We start from the raw sequence: 21,187 nt of genomic DNA, 5'->3' as shown, positions 1-21,187 counted from the left end.
ACGCACTGCCTGCGCAGAAAATTCAATAGCACATCCGGGGAAGCGGACAATTCGTCCAATCACCCCGCCCTCAAGCTCGCCCTGCGGCCGCTCCTCCCCGCCGCAGGTGGTGCTGCGGAGCAGTCCAGTTAGATTCAACAATGCCTGACGTGGAAATTCTTCCAAATTTAGCTCAAAATGCCAGAGAATGGAAAAACACCCTGTATTTTGGGGTAAAAAAAATTCAAGCAAGCAAAAGACACAACGCAACTTTCCCTTGCGCAGGTTCAAAGTGGAGGGGAAGAAGGTGTGCTAGGAGTAGCACGAGGAATACCTGAAAATAAGGTGTCAACCTACTGAATTCACCAAAACATTTACCTACCAACAGCATAGGCAACAGATGATAAAGAAAAGCAATCTGCACTCCTACCACATCCAGTCATAAATGGTGGTGGACAATTAGCCTCCCCACTGGAGGAGACGACTCCACAACTATGCCCCTCCTGAAATGATAGAAAAACCCAGCACATTACTTTTTGCACTAACGTTGAAAGATAGGCAGCAATCTTCAGGCACAAGTACCAAGTGGATGATCCAGTTCAGCCTCCTCCAGCAGTCAGTCTTCAGCCAATTTGATCCAATCCACGTGATTTCAAGAAACACTCCTTTTGGTGGTGGTAGCAACAGTAGCATCTACTTGAATGTGTGGAAAATTGCCCAGGTATTTCTGTACACAAAAGTAGTACAAATCCAACCCTGCCAATTACTGCTCCATCAGTCTGCACTCCACCTTTAGCTGAGTGGAGGAAGATGTCATCAACGCTTAATCAAAATACTTAGCCATAACTTGCACAGTCATGCCTGGTTTGGATTCAGTCAGGGCCATTCTGCTCCTGATCTCAGTACAGCATTGGTGCAGACATGGGGAAGAGAGCTGAATTCTACAAGCAAAGTGAGAGTGACAGCCTCGACATTAAGGCAGCATTCCATTGAATATTGCATCAAGGAGTTCTAGTAAAACTGGAATTGATGGTTATCGGGGCAAACACTGCACTGGTTAGTCATACCTGGTACATAGGGAGATGGTTGGAGGCCAGAAATCACAGCTCTAGGATATTTCTGCAGGAGTTCCTCAATGTCCTAGATCCCCAAGTTTAGCTGCTTCATCAATGACCTTCCCTATATCATAAAAGATCAGACACAGGGATGTTTGTAGATGACTGCATAATTGATGATTGTTCAAATGCAACCAGATCTGGACAATATCCAGTTTGAGTTGACAAGTGGCAAGTAACATTCACACCATAAAAGTCAGGCAATAACTATCAAACTGCTGCCCCTCAAAATTCAGTGGTGTTACTTACCATCACTGAATCCCCTACTATCAACATTCTTTAGGGTTACCATTGACCAGAAACTTAAACTGGACTCAAACACAGTAGCTACATGAGTAAATGGGAGGCTAGGAATACTGCGGCAAATAACTCACCTCCTGACTTCCCAAAGACTGCACACCAATGCATCAATTAAGAGTGTGATGGAATAATGGGATATTCCCCATTTGCCTGGACATGCATTGCTCCAAGAACACTCAAGAGCAGCAGATACTGAGAACAGTGTTACCACCTGCAAGTTCCCTCCAAGCCAATCACTACCCTGACTTGGAAATATATCGCCATTTCTTCATTCACGTTGTCAAAATCCTGCAGTTCCCTACCTCAGAGCATTGGGAGTCTACCTGCAGCATGTGGACTGCAGCCATTCAAGGCAGCAGCTTACCACCACCTTTACCATGGTGCTCAGTGATTAGCACCATGACTGCTTCCACACTGTAGACATTATGATTATCGAGTAACTAGTTAATATTCACCTTGGGATTCATATAGCTTCATGTCCTTTAGGATTGGCCTATCCAATCAGCATCATCTTGCAAATATGGTGCCAGCCATTTGCTCAGCTTACAAGTTGATACAGAAATTGAGCACTTCAAAGCCATCCTTAAGATCATTGACTCTCTTGATCAGATCATTGTTTGCTGTGTATCACAAACTTGCAAATGGTCCATGGACTGACACTTTCAGATCGGAGGACAGATTTTTAGTGGTGGGTAATTGAAATACCTGAAAATTACCAAACACATGGTGGTAAAATGAGATACACAATGCCAAAAGTTAAGCATTTTTTCAAAGCTGTAGCTTGGTATTGATTCTTTAGTTTGACTCCAACCAGCAAATACAAAAGAACATTCAGATTCAACTTGAATCAACAGGTTTGTAATCAGTGGTTATCATTGCCCAAGCTACCAGTCAAAAATTTAGTAGTTTATCAAGTTTAACATGTTGTATAAACATTTAATGTATTTATTAGCTTATTTGGAAATTCAAAGACAAAGACAATCAGGTTTTAAAAAGAAGTATACAAGAATGCTTCTCAAATTGTAACAGCCATTATACAAAAAAATTGCATGTATTATGGTTAAATGTAGATCTTTAATGTTGACAGACCAAAGTGGAAATGCAGCATGTTTGCTTTTTCATCTACTATTTAAATTTGATAAACAATAAAAGGTCAAAGCATAGCATTATTTTGCTGTTTTCTTAAGTTTTCATAAAACCATTGGCAAAATTCACTTCATTCTTTGGACAGATTCCAAATTAAGATTGCTGATCTCAATTTACTGGAGAAGGTGTTTGTAAACCAATTGAAGTAACCAGCTCTCGCAACAATGAAAGTGGATTCCCTTGGGTAAGTGATGCGATTGTTTGGAAGGTGAGGAAAGAACATTCCCAAGAATATACCAATTGGTCTGTGATCATTCACAGAAGTTGAAAAATCATACAAGTTATGTAATAGGATTTTACGTGATGCTTAAAAAGGGACAATGTGTTTGTAAACAACCTTGCATTATGGCACATCAATTCCATTGATATATATGCAAACAGATTCAAATCTAGATTAAACAAGACGATCTATGCATATTCCCATTCTAAGAACAATTCCCTTGAATACCATGTTCAAAAATATCTTTGACTATGACTTAATTTCAGCTGCATACACAAGTTGGAACCCAATCCTGGTGCTGCAGAGAGATGACCTTTAACTTCCGGAATGCTAGATATGGTTCTAACTGGTTTAAAATGGTGTCATTTATGAACTCAAGCCAAGCATTTGTGGGGCTTCACTTCAAAATAAATCTCATTTTACCTCCGGGCCTTTCCTTACTCTATTTCCAAATTTACATTACATCCCTTGTGCTGGTGTGAAGTGAAGCAGCTGGATGCTGTGGTATACATAAAAAAACTTGGCTAAAAACAGTTCTTTCTAAAAAAAAGAACATGCACTTGTAGTCTGCCAAGAAAAACATCATCATGTAAATTACTTGTGCTTTCACTCAATAATATGATGTCAAGAAAAGCTTTTAAACTAGAACTAGGAAAAAAATCTTGTCCCTTAAAATCAATGATGTAATATCCCAGCACATTAACACATTATCTTTTGGTATACGTGGGCAGCCTTGGTGGAGAAGTTAAATAATCATAAACTTCTCATCTTTTTATTGGTAATTACCAGTTTTTGCATAACACTATAGCTGCATTTTTATTACATAACAATAAACATTACCAAATATTTTGTTGTAGTTATACTATCTAGGCATCTGTGCAACCTAAAACGGGTGTATCACTGCCTTGTTTATATCTGTAAAAAGGATAGATACTTGTAGTTCCCTTTCAGATTGTTAGCAATAGGATAAAATTAGCAGAACTGGTAGTTTTCAGTTATACTGTTCAAAAACCAATTTGATGAAAATCTGGCTTTGGAGCAAACAGCACAGGAAACAACTCATCTGACAATTTGTCAAAAGGTGCTTCTGAATATAGATCTTAGTGATTCCACTTCAAGCAGTGTCAATGTTGGGAGGGGGTGTACAGGAAAGAATCTACTTAGTATCTTTTCTGAGCAGTGTCGCCCTTCAAATACAATGGAAAAACTAAGATACTAAGGAAAGGCAGGGAAGCGGAGTTGAGGATTATCAGGTCAGTGTAGACAGTGAGCTGAATGGATGAATTATGCTTCAATGCATTATTGTCCAAAGTAAGTGTAATGTGAAGAATAGTGCAAAAGATCATTTAAGTCAAGAACAATTTCACTACAAGTAACACAAAAACTTTAAAGGGCAAAGGAAAGTTTAATTTCACAATTACACAATAAATTAAATTACAACTCTTAACAAGCAAAGCTTTAATTGCTTCAAGAATTGATATGTAGTTGTTAAACAGATTGCTTAAAATTGAGATTAAAGACTGAATTTGTTTTAATGCAACATCTTTCGTGACTTTAGAACTTCCTGGAGTGCTTTACAGTTAAATTTCACCTTTTCTGAAGCAAATTAACTGTTATAATGTAGGAAACATTACTGAAGTAGTACAAGATTAATGGTAAAACTTTACTCTTAAATTCATTAAAGGGCATCCAAAGTGAACTTTATATTCAAATTATTTTATAGTTGCTTTCCGAGCTCAAATTTTGCCCGAATCCCATCTCTGGAAGCCATAAGCTCACAAGACAATTTTTGTTTCAAATAACTTAGTAATAATTTCACAAACAAAAATAAATCTGGGAATTTTACAACATCTTTAGTTTGTACAGGCAGTTCTATCAAGTATTACTGTTACAGATTGCATGGGAATACTAAACTTTGCATTTGGTTATATAGAGTTGGGACGCTGAATAAAGCTTTCTCAAACCACACCCAGAATTGGCCAGCACCTTAAAATGCATCAGTGGAATTATTTTTATTTCCAAGAATGATTACTAATTTACTGCAGAGTTAGGCAAGATTAACATTGTAATCCCTGATTTTCCTAGGAACTGGATTGAGACTTTAGGAATACAATTCACACAGGACCATAATTAGCAAACAGGAGAACCATTTACTCAAACATTGAGCCCCATTTGTACGTGGGTCATTAAAATAAGATTAATGTCCAATCCTCCATCACATTTATATCTTGGAAGGATACCCTGCAAACAGTAGCTGTACTCTTCATTTTTCAAAAAAAAAAAAAAGAATTTATCTCTGCCTTATGCGGTGCTATGCTGGAATGGTAATGAAAGCAGGTTGATCAATAAGCGTTCAGGTTCTGTAGCACAAATGTAAACAGAAGCTGTTGAATTTCTATTTCAGACTTTTATTCACTATTGAACAAAAGGCAATTATTGCAATGTGTTAAACCCAATAGTTGATCTTAAAAGTTTAGGGGAGAAAGCTCTTCATAAGAGGCAAATTCTACAAAATATAACATGAACTGTCAGTTACACAAGAACTGAGGAAATCAGTGTGGTGGTGGTGGTTGAATGAAAATATTTTCATGTTTAACATTAAAAGAAACTGACATTTTTCCTCATATCCTTAAAACATTCGATTTAAATGCTTTTTCTTTCAAAAAAAAGAATAAGCTACAGGCTTTATGCAATTGTGAAAGCATGTCCTTTTCCAGGTAGTTATACTGTAATGTTTGAACACAGAATTATTCTATCATGGGTGGCCACCATTTGGCTTATCATCATGTTCATGCCTGCTGCCTGTGAAAGCAATTCATTTAGTTTCAGTGCCCAAAAACCCCACAACCCTGAAAAAATAATTTTTGTCCAGATAATTGCCCAATTTTTTTGGAAGCTATGACTGAATCTGCTTCCAGCACACCTCAGGCAGTGTTTTCCACTCCACTGGACATACAATTTCTCTATAATTGACTACAGAAGAATCAGCTTCATTAATGTCATTATTACATCAAACAATCCTGCAAAGAAATACCATGACATGTTGAGGTTACAAATCTGTCAAAACAACAGAAAACAAATTCCATATATAATGTAATTGCATTAATTTTTATATTCCAGAATTCAGATAATAAGCTGTTACGTCATCTGAACTGTTTACTGTTATGACTCTTTACAGTATTTTCTTCACAATTACTCAAATATCATTTTGTGTATTCCTTGACCAGATAAGGGCATACTGTTTTTGTTGGAGGATCTAAGGTCATGGCATAGTAGAATCAACGTGAGGTCATTGGTTCCCGCTTCAAGTTATAAAAATATTTGCTCAAGCAGAATTCTGTTGTTTTTTTAGCTTCTATTATGCTTACATGAAGTATTAACTGTCAGACCATGCAGATGACTGATCATATTTAATTAGTTTCACATGCAATTTATAAATAAGCTGTACCCCTGTTCAAAGAAAAACCACAGAAGTAAACTATACATGGAAAACCATTACCAAAAATAGTTTATTGCACAATGCTCTCCAGCAATATTATGCATAAATTTAAATCCCTTAACATGCTTACAGAACTCATACTGTACAAGATAGTTTTCCTTAGTAAATCCAAAGTGTACAGACAAAACTGAAAAAAAAAGAAACAGAAGGCAAAAGTCAACTTAAACTGAACTGTTAGTAGTTACTGAGCAAATGATTCCATCACGTCAGGACAGCAGCAGTTAGTAAGAAAGAAACAATAAGTGATGTAGTGTACAAATGTTGACAAATAGTCAAAGCAGCTGGTTAGAATTGTAGATAGTCTAAGCATCTACACTGCTGTTGAAAAATATTCTTCAGCTCACCTAATAGTGATATAAACACACTTCCCTCTATAACAGAACATCTTAAGTATATGGCAGTAGGACTTTTAATGAATATTCCCACTTTTCACAATTTTTTTTTTAAAAAAAACTTGTCTTTTCTGCTCATCATGGTGAGGATGCTTAGCACTGGGGAATTATCTACTTTTCCACTGTAGGCACTAAGTATTGGCAAGTGTGACACCCGGGTAACAAACACCTGCTGTCTGAAGCTCCCTATCGAGAGCACCTATGTAACATTCTATTCTTCTGAACACAACTGCCAACTCAAGGCCATTTTATGCTGTGAGCTTACACTTACTGATCACAGAATTTTAAACCCTTATCCTTCTGTCAAACCCATTATGCCAAAATTGTTGTGCAATCCAACCCCGAACAGGATTGTAAAGAAACACAAAATTGTAAAATTTAGATAATTCATATTCATGTGCGTGCATGAGCAAACTAATATACAAAAAAGCATCTTTAGCATTTGCTGCTAAAAGTTAAGTCAAGTAAGTTGACATTATTTGGGCTTGCCTTAACTCCACAAACATGGAGGTCAAAAAGGTGCAAAATATGTTTTTAAACAATGGTTTCTTCAAAAAGGAAAAAGTTAAAGGTGAAGAGGAACAAAACTTTTGTCCTTTGACTTATACAATACCAACATAATGCTGCCAAGCCTAACTAACAAATGTATCTCAAGCTACAACAACTTTCAGAACTATAAAACAAAACTTACAACCATTTTTAAAGTTAAAATTTAATAAATTAGAATCAATATTTTTGTTGACCTTTTAAGCGCTGCTTGTAATTATTCCCCTCCCCAATCACTCAAAAGGTTAGAATACCCAAATAGACAGCAATGAATTTTTTCCTGTCAATCCATGCTATTGAATTGATGGATTGATTTTCTGAAAACAAAAAAGTTCCCTCCCACCTCCTTTTTTTTTTCTTTATTTCTTCCTTTTTATGGACCCTGTAATCTAACAAAAATCACATGTGGAAGTTGCAGTCAAGCAGTTACAGGCAACATTTAAATCCATTACCAGTCATGTGAATGAACAATTTGCTGCTAGGCTGCCAAGGAAACCAGAACGTAAATAAAAGCACAGAGGTCTGGAAAACATTTCCACTCTTCAGCATTGCTGAGGGCTTTTAAATTTGTGGTAGTTCAGAAATTGTTCCTTGCTGACAGGTCCTATTTGCATGGTTAGTATTTGCACTATTGTTGAGGTCAGTTTCTGTACTATTGCTGGACAGCTCTGTTGCTGCTGGGGCTGCACCATCAGCAGTAAGTTCCATCAATTGTCCTTCCATTTGTGTCCATGACGACATAGACTGGTGTACAGTTACTGTATGCTCCTCCATCTGTCGCTGCAAACTGTCCATCTCTTGCCTTTGGATAAAAAAAAGGGGGTTTTTTCTTTAACAATTATAAACAGATCTGCAATGACACTGTCCATAGATAATTAAAGATCCAAACAGTCCTGCGCCAATGCATTAACTTATAAACAAAATCTCCTGAGGCAGAAAACAAAAGAGCCCTGAAACAGAAACAAATTGCTGGAAATACGTAGTGCAGGTAATGTCTGTAAAGAGAAAGTGATAAGATTTCAGGTTGTACGCAGTGAGATAAAGGAACCTTACACGTAACAAGCACTCCTGCTTCAAGAAACTTGCTGAGTATATTAAATTCACCCAATCTGACAGTTCCTCTATTTGCTTAGAAGGCAAATATCTTTCATACTCCAAACTGAAATCTTTATAGTATTTGGATGATTTTTTTTTTAAAAATTGTCTTTTCCTATACTTTCCTTTTTAGATCTGCAGTTCTTGCTCAAGCTGTCCATGTTGCACCACTGTAGCAAATTGGTTTTCTCTACCATGCAGTCACCGTGCAGCACAGTTGATCAACATTTGCCGTGGTTTAATCATAGCTAGTTGATTATTTCAAACACTGGCAAGCATGCATTATCTAAAATGTCATTTAAACATTTATGTTTCTGCCAAAGTCAGTTCGACTGAGTGGCAGAAAGCATTTACATCAGAATTATTAATTAACATCTTAATTTTTACAACACTTTATACAAGTTAAAACGTTTCCCAATTCTCCACATTTACAATAAATTTTATGGGTAATACCAATGATTTTAATCCAAGACTGAAGCCATGAAAAAGCAGGATCAACTCAAGCTGCAGAACTTGTTTGCTTTCCCGAAAGTGCCTTTCTCGAGAGGCATCCTCAATCCATTGAGCTTGAGAACACCACTCTATCTCCAAGCTCATTTTCCATCGTAAAACCTGAGACTACATTGCTGCATTCTAACTGCATCCCCTTTTTGCCTACAACTGTGTGCTTCAAATCAGGTTTTCACTACTAACACAGCACTAAAACTGCTCTAATCAAAGTTACAAACAGCATTCTCATAAGATTAGGCCATAGATATCGGAGCAGAATTAGGTCATTCAGCCCATCTTGTCTGCTCTACTATTCAATCATAGTTGATATATTTCTCAACACTATGCTCTTGCCTTCTCCCCACAATCTTTGTTCCCTTTACTAATCAAGAGCCTAACAATCTGTCTTAAATATATTTAATGAATTGGCCTCTACAGTGCTCTCTAGCAACAGGTTCCAGCGTCAACACTGTCTGGAGGCTGAAGAAATTCCTTATCTCAGTTCTTGAAGACTGCTCCTACCTTGTGGACTTTTTGCAACTTTTGACTCCATTGACTGCACAATTTACTGCTACCCCATCATCTTTTGTGTAGCTCAGTAGAAGTACCCTTGCTTAAACCCATCTGTCTCTACTCAAGCACAAGCACAGCATCTTCACCTATCTTACCAACAAATTAGAAGCTATTTTAAATGCAGCTTTTACATAAGTAACTAAGTAAAATGGCATTCTTCACTTAAGATTCTTGGACAAAGTTGGCTCAAATTTGTGGTACGTGTAAGTACTTATCGTTACTAAGGGCCAGCAACATCCATTGACTGGACAAGTATAGTGTTGAAACTGTCCAATTCCTTTAAGTGTTGTGCAACACAAGTATCAATTCACCAGCTGAGGGAGGATAATGTGTGGAAATCAGCAGGTGGTTTCCTCGCCATGAGACTTCATGGGGGTCTAGAGTCAACGTTAAAGACTCAGGGAAAATCCTTCCTATTATGTACCATTGTGCCACCTCGTCTGCGCATTTGTCCTGCCAGAGGGAGGGACATATCCAGAGATGGTGATGATGGTGTCCGAGATATTGCATATAAAAAGGTAGGATTCTGTGAATGAGTATGTCAGCCAATTGCTTGGCTAGTCTGTGCAACAGCCCTCCCAACTGTGGCACTAGCCCCCATGTTAGTAAATCAGACTTTGCAGAGTTGACAGGGCTGTTTCCGTTATCTTTTCTGGTGCCAGATGATTTGTCTGGTTTTATCTCAGACTTTGTTGTGATTGGTACAACCAAATGGCTTGCTAGGCCATTTCAGAGGCCAATTGAGTCAACCACATTGCTATGGGTCTGGAGTCACACATTGGCCAGCCAAAGTGAGGATGGCAGATTTCCTTCCCTGGAGGGTTTTTCTGACTCATCAGTAATGATTTCATTATTATTAATTCCAGACTTTTTTTTTTTCCTTCATTACAGAATTCTAATTCTGCCATCTGCTGTCGTGGGATTTGAATTTGGGTCCCCAGAACATTATCTGGATCTCTGGATTATCAACCTAGTGACCAGTAGGTCATCGCCTACTCTACCCAATGAAGGAAAGCATTCAAGATACTTTATTTACCACTTTGGGTGTGCTACCACTTTCGGAGCATGTGGACATACATTCCAAGGACTCTTGCTTTTCCTGCCCCTCTCAAAACCTTACTGCTTATTGTGCATAATGATTTATTTTGTAGGATGTATTTAACTAACTGAATTCAAATTAGCCATGAACATTATTTTATTCTAATTGTTTCCATCCGTGGTAGTTTTGTAAAACTTGGCATTTATTTACAAGATTATTCAATGATGACAATCTGCAATGAATTACTGCAAAATGCAAATCAGAGATAATGGGAACTGCAGATCCTGGAGAATCCGAGATAACAAAAGTGTGGAGCTGGATGAACACAGCAGGCCAAGCAGCATCTTAGGGGCACAAAAGCTGATGTTTCAGGCCAAGACCCTTCAAACAGCAAACTGCAATATACATTAAACAAGACTTACAAAAACCCCAAAGCAAATCCACTTTTTTCAAAAGGAACTTACCTCAACTGCTTTAAACAACTGTGAAGGTTGTTAAGAGGCTCTTTACTCACAGCCGTCGGTGGCCTGAGCAGTTCTTCAAGGAGTGAGGCAGGTACAGGGCAATCAGGTATCTTTACTGGGGTCACTGGATTTGATGAAACCACATCTCCTTTCAACTCCACTCTCTATTTAGAAATAACATTTATTTAATGATAGTATTACAATGCATTTATAACATAGAAACAGAGCATTCCACCCAATGATTTTGTACTGATATTTAAGTATTAAATTCCATCTAAAATCTCTTCCCACTGCTTTTCATCTCAGCCTATGGACATCCTGAAATTCATAATTTCTTTAATCCTATAAAATATGTAAACCAGATTGCCGAATAATACAATTAAAAATTTTTAAAAATTGTTGCATAACGTGTCAAATTTTAACATTGGAACTTTTAGCAGGACATAGAAGATTACAAAATTCTGTATGTATTGCATCTAGTTCAAAGTGAGTTATAACTTGATACACTGATCATCTTTGTACACAAATTACGCTGGATCTGCATTAAATTCAGAGAAGGCCTGCAGAATTCTCCAGAATGATTTTGCCATTGTTCATGTGGCCAGGATTAAAATTAATACTACAATAATATGCACATTGGTTCCCTACTTTTAGTACTAAAGTATTAACTTGATAAGGAACATTGCACGAGATATTGTTTGATGGCAAAAGCTGTACCGCCTGATGCCAGAGGACTCTATACAAAGTAAAATAAATTAGCTAGTATTTACACTTGAGTCTAATTACAAGCTGGAATGCATTGCCTGCAAGAGTTGCAGAGTAAAGTTCTATTGTCGCTTTCAAAGGAGAATTAAATGATTAGCTGAAGGAAAGTAATGGAGGGCCAGGAGTGGGATGCCCAAGATCCCTCTGCAATGTGGACTTGATGGGCTGAGTGGCTTCTTTCTGTGCTGTAAACATTCTATGAAATATCAGACACTTTGGGGCTGGCAAAATGAGACATTACATAGGGCAAAATCATCTTTGAGAATTCATGTTCTAGTTCCTAAAACTAAAATTTCAGGGACATCAGGTTTCATTGCAAGTGGCAAATGATGCTTGGCCCGTTCTTAGTTTTAAAATCAATGGTTGATATTTTTGTTCGTCAGCCAATGGTAAAGGATACAGGCTAAAAGCTCAAAAAAAAATGAAATTAGGCCACAGAACAGCCACTATCTCTCGGATTTGTGGAGCAAGAGAAGGTCAGAACAGCCCACACTGATCAAGTCCAAATATTTTAGGGTAAAAACACCACTTCTACAGTAACTATACCTGGCATTAATCACTTACCTTCCGTGTTTTTGTCTGTTTAAGGTCCATCTTCAGCTGCTGGTTTTGTTGCAATAATGTCTTCATGGTATTTCTTAGTTCTGTCACCTTAGTTTGGAGCATGAATTTATCCTTACGAGTGACTGTCAATTCCTCCTGTAGTTCCTCCAGGTTCACCTTTATACTCTGTAAAATAGCACAAGGAAGAATCAGTAGATTTTAAATCAAGTTGTAATAGACATAAGCTACTGAAAATAAGCCAGAACTATGCAAATATGCATGAAAACGTTTAACAAACAGCTAGCCAAGGTGTTATTGTGAAGAAAAATAAAGTCAACAGAAAATAAAATGCGTATTTTTGTGCCAATATTGTAGGATAGTTTAAGTGAGGACCATTTCCATTTGAAATATTACGTAAGCTGTCCAAAAAAATTCCCTCAGCCAAAAATCAAAATGCACAAGAACAAAAAGGTATATTCATTCCCCACATACTGCAGGTCAAAAAGTCAGAATGGTATATTAGTCATATTTTTGAATGAGTTATTTGAGAACAAGCAGATAACAACTTAAGCCAAGTAACCACTCCAGTTCCGCTTGCTCTTTTTTGTGTAAAGCACCCTTTATATCTAGGCTTAGATCTGGAGCTCAGCACGAGAGACTTTAGAGTGTGAAGCTGTTGTAAAGACCGTACCACTTTATTTTTCTGTATTTTAATTGTGGACTGAAAACCAAGAAATTGTTGCAAATTTAAAAGGCAAATTACTGAAATTCTTCGTAAGTAGTGTTTACTTTGCTGCTTTGGTGGCAGGGTAGAATGTTAGTAGATGAGTTGGCTCTCGGGGAGGTGTACAAAGCGAGATTTAACTGGGAACAACTACTGATTGATTGCCGGATAACTCAGTTTGTGGGTGTGACTAAAATTGACAGAAGCCGTTGGACCTCTCGAAGCGGAAATGTTGTGTCTTTCTCTTCGACAAAATAGCTAAAGCTGAAGAAAGACCATTTATTCTCGCCATCAGCAGTTGCCGTGAACTATGGTTTTTAATCTAGGAAGGAAGGTATTTTGCAGTTAATCTACCAGTAACCTGTCCCTCCTGCAAAAAAAAAGGAACCAGAAGAACAGGGATTGAAGAACAGAATCCCTGGCGACCAGTGTTTGTGTGCGAGTGTGCGTACAAGAGAGAAATAAGGGGGTTAACAGTCAAATTCAACAATTCACAGTGGTTTACCTGTGTGATTGGAATTTATTAATTTATAAGAACTTGTAAACTTTAAAGAAACCTACATTTTCTATAGACATGGGTTTAAAAAGACAGATAAATTGGGAATTTTGCATACTTTGATAAAATGTTTAACTTTTCTGCGACCCTAGGATTTCCATTGTGATGATTGGTGATCTGGAGGATAGTTATTATAACCTCAATTTTTATAAAAAAGGAGGTGGGGGGGGAAGAAAGGAATTTTACATTGGTGGGGAAAAATGCTGGAGTTAAATATTAAGGAAGTAATAACTGAGCATTCCGGAAGCGGTGACAGGATTGGTCTAAGTCAGCATGGATTCATTAATGGGAAATCATGCTTGACAAATCTTCTGGAATGTGAGGATGTGACCAGTAGTGTGGACAAGGGAGAATATGTGGATGTTGTGTATCTGGATTTTCAAAATGGTTTTGACAAGGTCCCACACAAGAGACTGGCAAGCAAAATTAAAGCTCATGGTGTCGGAGGTAATGCAATGACATAGGCAGAACTGGTTGGCAGTCAGGAAGCAGAGCTGGGGAAAAAAACCAAGTCCTTTTCAGAGTGGCAGGCAGTGACAAGTGAGGCACCACAATATTCAGTGCTGGGACCCCATCTGTTCTCAAAATATATTAGCAATTTGAATGAAGAAATTGAATGCAATAGCTCCAAATTTGTAGCTGACACTAAACAGGGCAGCAATGTAGGTTGTGAGGAGGGTACAGGGTGACTTAGACAGGCTGTGTGGGGAAATACTTGGCAATATAATATGGATAATGTGAGGTTATCCATTTTGGAACACAAAAACAGCAAGGCAGATTATCATCTGAACAGTAGCAGCTTAGGAAAAGGGAAGGTGCAACAAGACTTGGGGGGTCAGGGTGGAACAGTCACTGAAGGCTGGCGTGCAGGTACAGCTAATAGCATGCTGGCCTTCATTGTGACAGAGGAGTGTGAGTATAGGAGTTGGGACTTCTTGTTGCGGTTATACAGGGCCTTGGTGAGGCCACACCTTGAGTATTACATTCAGTTTTGGTGTCCTAGTCCGAGGAAGGATATTCCTGCTGAGGGAGTCCAGCAAAGGCTCACCAGACTGATTCCTGGTATGGCAGGACTGTTATAGATGCCCATAACTGAGCAGCACAAAATGACCGCAGAACAGGGCTGACAGTAACATTTCAAGCTTGTGGAATGTGCAAGGAGACAAATAACATTTAACATTTGTTTTGTATAGTAGAACAATAGCAGCTCTGTAAAGACATTACTAACATTTCACATTTAATAACAACAACAGCTCAAGGTTGCAACTGGCACATAAGACATAGATAAGAACATGTCACAATTAATAAATTTAATCAATAACTATAGATGCGAATTAGTTATGGAAAACTATTAAAGATTCAAACCAGTTTCAGACAGTAATAGCAATCTGTTTTATTATTACAGGAAGGAAAGAATACAGAGATTAGCAGACATTGGAGTGTGGATTGAATGAACACATTAAGACTAGTTGTTCACTGAAGAACTCTACCATCAGGTGTAATCACATTGAACTGATTGAAAATAAATATTCTTTTGTACTTCCTGTAATGAAAAATTTAAGAGGTCCTGAAGTAATAGGCAAGTATCCAAATAATCAGCAGTTGATGCTGGGATCTAAAAAAATGTTAAGCTGCACGACGACAAGAGATATGAGAGTCTAGAAAACATCATGAAGGTCCAGGAGTGACCACAAGCCTTTCCATCTCTGTCATTTTACTGAGGCAAGCTTAAATTCTATAACATGCTTTACTGGACAGCCAAGTACAGATGGACAACTCGGCTCTGCTGATCAATAGTAAATTGGGGTGGGGGGGGGGGGTGGGGGGAAGAGAGAGAAGAAGAAGAAGAAGAATGTATGCATTCTAAGTTTAAACTGCATAAGTTACAAACATTCTGGAGCTTTGTGGGCACCTTTTTGTTGAGCTGCAACTGACAGGTAAATCGCAATAAAAAGGTCACTTGAATTTACCCCACAACTCAGACGCTCATTGAAAATACAAGATCTAACAAGGATTGACATATGAAGAAAGGTTGGATTAACTGGGCTTGTACTCACTAGAATTTAGAAGAATTGTGGTGGGGGGGGGGGGGGGGTGGAGGGGGGTGCATGTGGAATCTCAGAATCCTCTTGGCTCTGGACAGGCTAGAAATGCTCCCAATGTTGCAATCCAGAACTCAGGGTCACGGTCTAAGAATAAAATCGGTAAGCCATTCAGGGCTGAAATGAGGAGGAATTTCTTCACTGAGTTGTGAACCTGGAAAATTCTCGACCACAGAAAGCTGTTTGCAGCCAGTTTATTAGATACTTTCAAGAGGAAGTTGGAGGTGGCTCTTGCAGTTATTGAGACCAAGGGAAAGCAGGAGTGGGATACTGAAATTGCACGATCATATTGAATGGCGGTGCAGGCTCAAAACAGCCAAACAGCTTACTCCCGTACCTATTTTCTATGTTTACCCCAGTGAGTTGTGATGTTGTGCAGTTTTACTTAAGGGTTCACAGTCAGTGGCATTACATAGCAAGACAAATGCTAGAAATCAGGATTAGGATAGATAGTTTGTTTTCCAGCCTGTGCATGCCCAATGAGCCAAGTGGTTTCTTTCCAAACAAACTCTCTACGCTTATACCTCTCCATCTCAGCACATGAGATAGAACTTGCATTTAGTGAGTTGCCTGAATACATAACCCAAAAATTGCAACTATTCAATTGAAAGTGGAGTACTTTTCACCTATTTCGGTTACAATCTGAACTTTGCATCTTACAAGACTACTAAACAAATGGCAATGGGGAAAGACTGCAAAAATGCCAAAAAATCCTAACTCATTCAGCAGGGAACCTTACTCAAAGTATGAAAGGTGTAGATACCTTGGTGCAGAGTACAGAGTGAATCTCCTACCTGTAAAGCTTCCTGTAGCCCTTCTAACTCCTTCTGACTTCGCTGTTCAGTTAGAGAGAGTTGCTGTCTTAAGGCTTGTAGGTCCCTTGCCTTCTGTTCGACTTCCCATTTCAAGTCCTCCACCTGAAAAGAAAGGCCTTTTAAACTATCATAATCACAATAGTTGGTTACAGTCTACATGCAAGATCCATTTCCCAATGCAATTCCTATCAGTGGCAACCAAATCTACCCTCCTTTGCTAAAAAGACAAATTCCAAAATCTCTCAGATGACCAAATGTTATCAGAGTGTTATTAGAATTAAAGTCTTCAGCAAATTTAGTGCCACAAATTTATTGACTGCAGATTGGTTGATGTTTACCATGAAGAAATTGCAATTTAGTCTTGTGATAGCCAATATTGGACCAAGCAAACCCACCACTTAAATAAAAGTGCTGTTTTTCTTGGCATGATCTGGATGAATATTCTTTACATCTGTAAACTGCCTTATGAAATGGAGCATGGCTCTTCATAAAAATGCAACACCATCCATCAGCTGCTGGTGATAACATTTATCTCACAAATGAAGCTTCAGTATTCTTTTCCTCAGACTCTATCATACACCTCAAGTAAATTCATTCAAGTTTTTACCTTAGAAGGCATTTAACAATCTAAGATCAGCTGTGGCTGAAAGCAAAACATGAAAAAAGATACATGAGGCAGGACCATCAAACTGAAGTTAACTCTGGAGATAACGGTTGTATTGAAGAGACAAAGCTATCAGTCCATTTTATTTCCATTCTGTGATACCTGTAAACTCAAATCTCAACCATCCTCTAACCTTTTTCTGATGCTCCTTTCCATTAACCTTGTTGCTTTTCTTGAGTATAGATCTGATCCAGGAAACCTAGCTTCAGATCACACCTGCTCTGGATAACATCTCTGAACAATTTTCCACCTTTCTTCATATTTGAAGAATTATACCAGAGTTGAAATATTAACTGCTACAGATATGTCAGACCCAAGTTTTGCAAGCACTCTGGTTTTTAAAGCAGGTTTCCAACATCCTCAAATGTTTTATTTTTATTCTGGATCCAGAGAAAAAAATGTTAACAAAATGAAAATCAGCTCTGAAAGCAAAAAAAAAATACAAATTTCGGAAAATGGAAGTGGGGAACGTATCAGAATAGAGTGCATGGAGTGAAGTTGTTTAAATCAATGCTGAGACCAGAGGGCTGTAAAATGCCCAACCTAAAATGAGGGATCCTCCAGGTTTGACTAGAACACTGCAGAAAATCTAGAGAAACATGTGAATGAGGAACGAGCTGAAATTTTGAAATGGCAAGTGACTGGAATTACCCAAGTGACCTGTGGTCCAAAATGATTGAACATAATGTTCACTCATGATCCAAAGTACCAGCGAAACTATGCAGTATGGCAAGATACAAATGAGAACCTTCTCAAGCATCGTGTTGGAGAGGTTGGGGGGGGGGGGGGGGGGGGGGGGGGGGGGGGGGGGGGGGATGGAAATGGAGGAGGTCAACACTACCATCTGAAACAGATAGAGAAAAGAGAGAGTCCAGAGGTAAAATCTTGCATAAAGAACAACATTTTTTAAAAAATGAAGCACTCCCTCACAACTGTACTTGGTGCCACTCAGGTTAAATGGAGGAGTGTGACCTGAATGTATGAACACACTGCTGCAGGGGAACAGCTGGAGTACTGATGAAAATATGACTAAAATGTCATGAGGATAAATACAGGTGAATGAAATTAATTGTTCTCACTCAGTTTGGTTTAAAATTCAACAAAATTAAGGTCACAGCCCATGCTAAAACCAATGATTCAAGGTGTGCAAAATTCTAGAGATAGGGATGTAGTCACATGATAAGATGTACCTCCTGGTTTACAGTAGATGGTTTGTTAAGCTGCTCATCTAGCTGTTTCTGCAATAGTTTAAGCTGAGAGTGAGCGGCAGCCAATTCCTCCTGGAACTGTGCTACTTCCTGAGAGTGTTTCTTATCCTGGGCTCTGCAACAGAACACAACGGGAGCAAAATGAGATAAATCCAAATCGTGACGTAGCAAGAATTCCAGAGACCATAAGGAAATCAAAGTATTTCAATGATTATTTCAAACTGAAGTTGTTGGAACTGGATATGGAGCAATATGTCCTACGAGTTGAGTCTTCAAAAGAAATGGTGCCTCGTTTTCAGCGACTATGCAAGTAAAACTGCAGTGGTTTCTTTGATCATTGAGCCAGGACATTTATTAACTTTACTGCGGAGGAGAACATTTACTTTCCATAGCAAATATTTATTTTTAACATTGCCCTATGAAAATCAACTGTTTGATGTTTTCTAATAATTTGCTAAACTATTTAAATGTGGTTTCTGACTACTTTTTCATGTTCTTCTATGTGGTTACACCATATATTTTCATTATTCATTCACGGGATGTGGACATTATTGACAAGGCCAATATTTTGTGCCAAAACCCAAAATGCCCTTGAAATGAGTGCCTTGCTCGACTATTTCAGAGGACAGATTAGAAACAACCACATTGCTGTGTGTCCAACATTTCCTCTGATGTTTCTTCCTCCTGCACAAACTGCCAACACCTATGCAAAGCAGCACTTACTGGAAACAGTCATGCAGTGGCACGGGCGTAACAGTCAAAAATGCATGGGGTGTCCCAGGGTCACGCAGCTTAAGGGAAACATTGTGGCCGTTTGAAGTCACAGGTAGGCCAGGATGCAGATTTCCCTCCCCGAAGAACGTTAGTCAATCAGATGAGTTTTGACAATAATAGATTATAGTTCATTGAGACAACCGTCCAATTCCAGATGTACTAATTTAGTTTGAATTCAACTAGCTACCCTGGTGGGATGTGAACCCACGTCACCACAGCATTAGCCAGAGTGCCTGGATTACCAGTCCAGTAATTTTGCAATTATATCATTAGTGTCCCAGATCACTGACTTCATGGAAACAGCCCACTCTTTCCAACTCTTAATTGTGGTTGTTAGTTCATGAAATGTACTCAACTAAATCTCTGACTTTGTTACTCTGGGGAAAAGGACAGTGAGACATGACAAAGAGCTAATATTACCAACTTACATTCCTACAATTTTAGGAAGTGTATCGAACCCAGTTACTGTATAAACGCTTGTGACATCACTCCAGCTGTAGATCCCAGATTGAATACTGCAGTAGGGCAGGGGCTGTGATTCCCAAAACTCTCGAACTGAAGTCAACATGGCAATACTGACCCTTAGAGAACTATTGTATGGAAAGGACTCTAAGTGATATGTGGGGCTGGAGCATCCGTGGTGTAGGGAAATTCCACCAACCCAGCAGATGAGGGGTTTTAATTCCCGACGTTTCAATATTCCTACCACCTATCTCATTCCTTAGCTGTCGGATGTCAGATTTGTACAAGTAGTTACTGCCACATAGTTGTCGTACTGGAGTTTATCAGCTTCTGCCTGCAGAGCTTCTACAAGCTGTTCTTTGGCATACAGCTCTTTCTTCACTTCGCTGAGTTCAAGGGCAGCTGCTTTGTAGTGACGACGATTGTGTCCAGCCTCAGCCTTGTTTGCTGAAACCTATAAAATCATTTAAAGATTAAAAAATTCAATAAAAGCAGTAACAAAAAAGTGATTTACTTCAATATCCTTTAGTGAGGTGGAAATATTGCATTCTTCCAGCAGATTCAATCCCCAGCTTCCCCTTAATCTTGAAATAATCTCTCTTGTACATTTACGGTTCAAAAAACATCACCAGCTCTTCAGCACCCCACATTCAAGTGACTAAGAACACTCTGCTGTCTTCATCTATCATTTATACTGGCATTTCCCATGAAATCATTAAACAGTGATTGGATCAGAGCCTTTCGCTGGCTCAGGTGACACCAACGCTAGCTGTAGCATTTTAATTACCAATCAGGCCAATATCCAGTTAATTAGTACAGAATCTATAGGAATCAATGGTGAACTGAGTCGTGCCTTAGCCACTCTTTGGTACACTGAAGTTCAATAAAGTCAACAGTTTGTTATATTATACAATTATTTTCAATACATTTTACAGAATAATGTTGGTGTATGCAGCAAGTTCTACAATACTGTACAACAATTTTTCATTCAATAGTCTGAATGGAACTGATTGAACCTAAATATTTACACATTTCTGTAAATATGAAATGCTTACGGTTTCCTGAAATGAAGACTTAAAGCTACCATTTACCTGCTGTTTCAGTCGATTTACATTTCCTTTCTCCTTTTCCAGTGCAATCTGCAAAGCTTGTACTAATTGCTTCATCTGCTGGTCCTCCTCTTCTTTTCGCTTTAGGACTGCTTGTACCTGTCCAAAAGAAATCACTCAATGAAAACTTTTTTTTTGTTGGGTGTTACCATGGAAGATTGCATTCAGTAATTTTTATTTTCTATTTTGAAATAGAAAAACAGTACGAATGACATGCAGTTAATTACAAAGTTGAGGGAAGGGAAAAATAATTGGATTGGTTTGTTATATGGATTTGACATGATTAACACTGATTTTCAATGGGACAGATTTTGCCTGCCTGCATTGGCAGATCACAACTCAGTGCTGGTGTATTTAGCCAATGGAGCAGCATGACGTTCTTAACATGGCATAAACAACTGAGACCTCCGAGCATGTGCCATTCTTGATTTGACACTGGACAAATAAATATTGACAAGAGATTGCCTAAATAGTGGGAACGCCTGAATCTTCAGTTTTACCATGAATGGTCTGAAACTAGCTCTCTGCTGGACAAACAGCAATTTTACAATGTAGCCCTCACTTTCAAATGACAGAAGGAAAAAAAAGATGGAAAGAAAGTATTTGAA

General features: G+C 38.4%; 1 protein-coding gene across 6 annotated transcripts in view; it reads right to left on the bottom strand.

Moving 5' to 3' along the window:
• Positions 1-5,152: 5,152 nt before the first annotated feature.
• The window catches only part of golga3 (golgin A3), an 80,336-nt gene continuing 64,301 nt past the window's right edge, over positions 5,153-21,187 (bottom strand). For all 6 annotated transcript variants that reach the window (XM_048556207.2, XM_048556211.2, XM_048556212.2 and 3 more), the window contains 7 exons: positions 20,562-20,678; positions 19,785-19,924; positions 18,217-18,349; positions 16,342-16,464; positions 12,187-12,351; positions 10,858-11,021; positions 5,153-7,999 (listed from right to left, as the gene is read on the bottom strand). In XM_048556207.2, the coding sequence (XP_048412164.1) occupies positions 7,759-7,999; positions 10,858-11,021; positions 12,187-12,351; positions 16,342-16,464; positions 18,217-18,349; positions 19,785-19,924; positions 20,562-20,678 (1,083 nt within the window). In that variant the 3' untranslated portion in view covers positions 5,153-7,758. The remainder of the gene's footprint in view (positions 8,000-10,857; positions 11,022-12,186; positions 12,352-16,341; positions 16,465-18,216; positions 18,350-19,784; positions 19,925-20,561; positions 20,679-21,187) is intronic.

Source organism: Stegostoma tigrinum, chromosome 26, assembly GCF_030684315.1.
Source record: "Stegostoma tigrinum isolate sSteTig4 chromosome 26, sSteTig4.hap1, whole genome shotgun sequence".
In the NCBI taxonomy this organism is placed as follows: Eukaryota; Metazoa; Chordata; class Chondrichthyes; order Orectolobiformes; family Stegostomatidae; genus Stegostoma; species Stegostoma tigrinum.
Note: the sequence above shows the minus strand (reverse complement) of the source record. Positions and strands in the feature narration are given on the sequence as shown.